This window comes from Solanum lycopersicum, chromosome 2, assembly GCF_036512215.1.
Source record: "Solanum lycopersicum chromosome 2, SLM_r2.1".
Taxonomy (NCBI): Eukaryota; Viridiplantae; Streptophyta; class Magnoliopsida; order Solanales; family Solanaceae; genus Solanum; species Solanum lycopersicum.
In genome coordinates, this window is record NC_090801.1 from 41956862 (window position 1) to 41963886 (window position 7025).

Consider the following 7025-nt stretch of genomic DNA (forward strand, 5'->3'; position numbering starts at 1 on the left):
GCGGTTAAGGAACAAGGAGATTGCTACAGTGAAGGTATTGTGGAGTAATCATCTAGTTGAGGGTGCTACGTGGGAGGTCGAGGCTGATATGAGATCCCGCTACCCTCATCTTTTCAGCTCTTGAGGTTAGACTTCCTACTCTTCAGACTAAGTTTCCTTATCTCTCCATTCATGTTGTTATTGATTAATTGTGTACAATAACTATGTTATGATCTGACATGAATACGCAATCTAGTTATTAGTGTCATTTAGGGACGAATGTTCCTAAGGGGGGGATAATGTAACAAGCCTAAAAATAGAGATGCTAAGTAATGCTTAATGTGTCTAGATGCCTATGATTAGTCCGGGTTCACACGGATTGATGCGCGTAGAAACACACTTCTGAACCCTTGTGGCAGCCAAGACAACTAACTTGGGGAGTTATTTTATCTAGGAAATGGTTGGTCCAGCCATGTAGGGCTTCCGAATACGACGATTTACTCGAATGAGTCTTAACAGGACTTAAAAGGGGAAAATCGTAGGTTTTGAGGGTCTAGGGGTTAAATGGTCTTTTACTAGGCTAACGATAGTATCATAATTATCCTAAATATATATTTAAATATTTAATTAATAAGTTGGAGGGAATTTTGCTGAGAGGGCTAAAAATTGGCTCTTAGAGTGAAGTCTTGCTTCACCCGGGTTCGAACCTAGGTGGAAGCAATGAATTTTTTTAAAAAAATTTAATTTGGTAAATTAATGTAATTATTTATTATTTATTATTTATTAGCTGATTTAAATAAAATGTAAATCATATTTTATCATTTAATAAAATCTTTATTTGACTAAGTCCTAAACTAGACTCCTAAGCCTAATAAAACTATCCATCTCTCACATCTATCTCTCAATACACGTTCGATCTCTCTTCTTTTTCACATTCTCTCTGCGAATAACGTACAAGAACAGAATATAAATCTAATTTTTTCACACTTGAAAAACTCACAAAAAAAATTTGAACAAACAACTAATCAAAAGCGTTAGGCAAAGGGACGAGATTTTCCGTCGAAAGTTTGGTGTTGAAACTTGGATTTTGATGTGATTGTTGGACAATGTTTTGGGAGAAACTACAAGGTTTTAAATTCATACAAGGTATGGATTCTCTTATCTCTTAGTCCCTTTCCCAAAAGACCCCTAAGGTTTAGGCGAATCTATTCCAAAAACTAGGGTTGTTCCCGTTTCATGTCCCTGTCACTAGCTCCCAATGATTCGTAGGTTGGGTATATTTGCTTGTAGATGTTAGGCGTGTGTTTTGTTTTCATGATGAATATTTTCATAAATATATGTTTAAAATCGTATAAATGACAACCTATGTGATCCAAAACTCTGTGCGTGTATGCAATGTGAACCGTGACTATGTGCCTTGGGGTTAAGGCTCTAAAATGTGATGTTAGTTATTTGTATTTCATTCGCACATGTTTATGAAAATCATGAGGTTCATAAGTGCTGTAAATATGCTGATTTGAGTGCATTTATTTATCGAATGAAATCTTGAAAATTCACCTAAAGAACTCACTAAAAACTACTTAAATGTTTAAACATTTAATGTTAAAGAAGTAAGAAAATAGGCTGCAAAAATTTCCAGCATCTTTGTTAATGAGTTTCGGCCAAGTTAAGGGGATTTTAATGCTATGAAGAAAATGGATTAAAATATGTGAGATCACTGAGTATTGAACTCGTGACCTCCTTATGTTAAAAATCAATAAAATAAGGTGAGAAAAAGGGAATGTGGCGTGTGGGATTCGAACCCATGACCTTGGTTGGAAAATGAATTATGAAATAAGATGAGAGGAGTAGGATTCCGACCCACAACCTCCAGGTCCACATAAGAAAATTAAAAGAAAAATAAAGGGTGAGGCGGGTGGAAATTAAACCCATGAACTCTAGGCAGAACCGAAGGAAATTAAGAAGAATAAATTAAAGTGGGACGGTGGGATTCGAACCCACACCCCCTCGGCCAAAGAAGAGAAATTAAAAGAATTGAAAACTTAAGGGAAATACAAGCCGCATAGATCAAATAAAAATGAATAATAAAATGGAAGTGTTGTCCAACATCCTCTCAGTCCCATTGAGCAAAAAATGAAGAGAAAAATTAAGGGAAAAAATAAAATGAAGGCCTTGGGTCACGATGTTAAGTCCTCTAGCCACATGGTTCAAATTAATATGAAAAATAAAATTGAAGTGTTGTCCAAGGGATTCGAAACCGAGTTCCCTTTCCTGAATTCCGTATTGATACATAGGTCATACGTGAATTAAATATTCAAGAATAATGTTGCCTACTAAGATTGAAATTGAGATCTTTGCATATATACAAGATGCATAAGTTTTGTTCCAAATAATCTTTGAAAGATATGAATCACTTAAACGAACTGTGAATGAAGCCTCATGGCTTGTATGTGTACACCCATAAGTCTAACATACGTTAAAGAATAAGTGAACCTAAGATATATCTTATCAAATGATGTATCCCTAGAAGGGTAAAGTACGAGTGTAAAACACACTAAATGGCCAAGTGCATTGGCACATGATGAAATGAACAAGGAATAGTTTAAATGAACAATGAAATGATGAAACCCCACAAAGGTTAAGTAAGAGTGTGAAACACACTAAATGACCAAGTGCATTGTGATATAATGAAATGAACATTCACGTAAAAAGGGGTAAGTAATTATAAAGATCAAATGTGCTAATGTTAATGAATGTGGTTACAACATGATAGGAGGATAATATAAAAGAAGAGATCAATCTCAAATGAGCGTGAGTAAATGTTACCAAAACATACTTACCTATGAGAGTGTAAAGTTAATGATGAGACCACTCTCTATGAAAACACTAATTAATGTATTGAGATTAACACAATTAATACTAATGATGAGATGAGAAATCATCTATTAAGCTATGATCTCCTCATACTAGAAGACAACTTCTTTGACGTATGGGTTAAATGTAATGGAACTATATAGTGAGCACCGATAGACTAGCTATGAGAAATCATGTCTTCTTTCATGAAGGGAGGAAGTTCACTTGACTCTCATGAGATGAGACTGTCCCGCAGGGTATAAGTCTCTTTATATCTCCTAGTCTTCGAACCTATACTACCAATATAGGGATCTGACAGGGTTCAATTCCCATATACGCGTGCATGTTTTGGGTTATTTTGGTCGGTGATTCCACTTCTTTTTGTGTGAGAGAGACACAGGATTTCATGATGCTCACATGATCTATGTCAGTTAGAGTTAAAGTTCTCCATGAAAGAATGAGGCAAACCACAAATGATGCACATAATGAAACAAATGATACCAAAGGTGTTAGGATAGGATAACCAAGAGGTGAGATAGACTTATGTAATGACACTAGGTCAGTCGTGATTATTGCACAGCAAACCCGATGAAAGTCTTAAACTACATCCTAGGTATAGGTGGTGTGCACATTATTCTATGAATGAAATGAAATGAAGCACGTATGAAAGAGTGAATCCGACTCCGTTTTTCCCAAATAAGGCTCCCTAGTTGAGGTCCCATATGTTGAACCCTCATTTTTGGAAAAGACTTGAAGTCAAGTCCATGATTCCAAGGTCTCATGGAATATGAACAAATGATATGAAAGACGTTATGTGATATATATGCATTATGTTATGTGTTATATGCAATATGTTATGTACTATGTGCAAGATGTTATGTGATGTGTGCAATATGAGAAGTATGATGATGAATGTTACTCTCATGGCATGACTTTACTAATCCAAGTTTGGAAAGTCACTAATTTCCTAATCCAAATTTGGAAAGTCCACTGACTTGACTTTCCATAAATCATGTTATTAGGAAAGATCCATTCTAACTCATGCATCTCCTTGGTGTGTACTTGAATATACCCATACTTAGTAAAAGTGTGTAATAATCCCATAAATTTCTGCAATTTTAGGTGCAGGCAAAGGTGGACGCTATAGCTTATAGGTTAACGTTGCAGCTATCCAGACGTGGAGTTTTCATTCAAAATTGGTAGGCCCTCATGCTTTCGAGGATGTCTACCGTTATTATCTATCTTAGATGTAGGATATATCTAGTCGAGCATGTTCCACTAGTGTTTCATTAATCTTTGGTTCATACTTTGTATTGGTGCCATTTTGGCAAAAATAAGTTAATGAAATTATGATTGTTTCTTTCATTTGATTATCTATATATTCGATGGTTTATTTTTGAACGCCCATGATATTAAGTAGTATATATACATGTATTTTAAGAAAACAAAAAGTTCTAACTTTCCGCTAAAATTAACCTAGATGAAGTAAGTATGACGTATGTAGACTTGCTGCGACCTCTGAGAGGTCAACGATGTCGATCTCTTCTGGGTTTAGAATCCGGTCGTGACAAAGTAGGTATGAGAGCGCTAGGTTAAATTCCAAAAATAATAAGTTCAGACCAACCACATTGAGTAGTTTTTAAGTCATGATAGTGAAGTGCACCACTATCCCAGATTAGAGAGTACATGTTGCATAGGAAAATTTCCCTTCTTCTAATCTTATCATGCCTTACCTAATGTCTTATTTGATTGGTTTTATGAACGTATCTAACATCAATGCTTTTTGTTTCCACAGAATGAATACTAGGAGAACCATTAGTCAGAGGAGAGGAGACAATCAGGTTCCATCCCTGGCTCCAGCTGAAGGAGTGGTGATGCCGGTCAACCCAGCTGGGTTGACTGATGCGGAGGTGCAGGCATATTTGGCTTAGATGGCACATGCCATCACCATGCAGGGCCAGGCCATGACTGACGAGGTTAACCGGAAAAATGTTCAGAGGGAGAACCCACTGGTTAATACCATGGCTGACAGGATGAGAGACTTCACGAGGATTAATCCTCCTATATTCACAAGGTCTAGAATGCAGAGGATTTTCAGGTGTTTGTGGATGAGGTGCATAAGATTTTGGTGGCTATGGGGGCCACATATACTGAGAAAGCAGAGTTGGCTTCCTATCAACTCAAGGATGTTGCATAGACTTGGTGCAAGATGTGGCAGAATAGCCGAGCTTTGGGCAGAGGTCCGGTCACTTGGGAGATGTTTATAACAGCCTTCTTAAAGAGATTCTTTCCCAGGGTGATGATGCAGCAAAAGGTTGAGGAGTTCATCAACCTTAAGTAAGGATCAATAATACTCAAGGAGTATTGCCTGAAGTTTGTTAAACTATCTAGGTATGCTACTTTCCCTTGTATCCAACAGCAAGGATGAGATAGGTACTGAAGTTTGTTAAACTATCCAGGTATGCTACTTTACTTGTATCTAACTGCAGGGATGAGATGAGTAGGTTCCTTACATGAATCAACGGAGATATGGAGATGGAGTGTTGGTCTGCGATGCTCCATGATAACATGGACCTCTCAAGGTTGATGGTGCATGTCCAACAAGTAGAGGAAAGACGCAAGAAGAGGGGCGTTCGTGATGCTAGGAGGCCTAAGCCTCAAGATCAGGCAGGTCCCAACCATGCAGGCCACAGAAATAATTTTGGCATCCGTGAGCAGCCCAGGTTCAAAAAGAGGTAACGGAGTTCTCGAAACTCTAATTCTCAGAGGAGTACATAATGTAGAGGGGGTATACATGAGCCCAAGAAGGGCAATGGAGGTGAGATGCAGCATCCCAGAAAGGATTTTGCTATGTGTGGTCATGCTCACAGTTGAGAGTGCAGACACGGCACTATAGCCTGCTTCGGTGGCGGTAAGATTTGCCACATTGTTAGAGACTGCCCACGTGTAAGAGGTCAGGCTGGAGATAATGCTCATCCTAGGCCTAATCCAAAGGGTGCAGCAGCAGCCGAGCCTCCTAAAAGGAACATGTTCTGTGCCCTGAAGGGAAGGGAAGAGCAGAAGAAGTCCGCTTATTTGGTCACAGGTATGCTGCAAGTTTTCTCAACTTCTGTTTATGCTTTACTTGATCCATGGTTTGCGCTTTACTTAGTAACTCTTTTTCTTGCTCTCACTTTTAAGATATTACCTGAAGTTTCACATGATCCTTTAGTGGTTGTTATGTTGTTAGGAGAAAATGTAAGAACTGATAGGGTATACAATGATTGCCCAATAATTGTAAGTGGTAAGACTATGTGTGCATATTTGGTTGAGTTACCAAGGCATGATTTTGATGTTATTCTTGGGATGGACTGGCTTCATAGTTGTTATGCTTGCCTGGATTGCTGTAGTACAGTTCTTCGATTTCGTTTCCCTGATGAAGAAGACTAGTCTAGGAGGGGTACAACTCGATTCGTCTTAATCCCTTGACTTCGAAGCTTAAGGCCAATAAAATGATGTCCAAGGGGTTATTGTGTAATCTTGTTAGTGTTAATGATTTAGATCATGACATTCCTTCCATAGACTCATTATCTGTAGTGAATGAGTTCCAAGATGTATTTCCTGATTATTTGCTTTGAGTTTCTCCCCTTCGAGAGATTGACTAACCTTGGAGGTACTTAGACAACATCAGTTGTATGCCAAATTCAGCAAGTGTGATTTTTGGCTCAGATATGTGACCTTCCTGGGTCATGTTATGTCCAATAAAGGTGTGGAGGTAGATCCCAAGAAGACTGAGGCTGTTAGAAGCTGGCCAAAACCTCTTACTTCCACTCACAACTTTGACGAAGAAGAAATTCAAATTTGAATAGACGGAGACTTGTGAGAATAGTTTCCAGGAGCTAATGGACAGACTCACTTCAGCCCCAGTGCTTACTTTGCCAAAGTGTGATGAGAATTACACTATTTATTGTGATGCATCTAGGGTTGGTTTGGGTTGTGTTCTTATGTAGGGTGGGTTTTGTTTAGGTTTTTTCCTTTCCAAAACACCATTTTTCTGAGATGTTCTTAGAGTTGAGAAGTTATTATGAATTCCATTTTAGCACATAAGTTGTAGAGCTTTGTATTTTCAAATTTCATTTGATGATCAGACCTATTCCCTGCAATCTTCCCATTTAGCTTAGCCTGAATCATTTTTAAGAAGGTTATCAACACAA

At 38.0% G+C, this 7025-nt stretch overlaps 1 protein-coding gene across 1 annotated transcript; it reads left to right on the top strand.

Moving 5' to 3' along the window:
- The first annotated feature begins 5361 nt into the window (after nt 1–5361).
- LOC138342039 (uncharacterized) lies at nt 5362–6261 on the top strand. Its single transcript, XM_069294220.1, has 2 exons — nt 5362–5567; nt 5715–6261. Exons 1-2 carry the CDS (start codon nt 5362–5364, stop codon nt 6259–6261), a joined length of 753 nt encoding a protein of 250 aa, XP_069150321.1.
- The last annotated feature ends 764 nt before the right edge of the window (nt 6262–7025 follow it).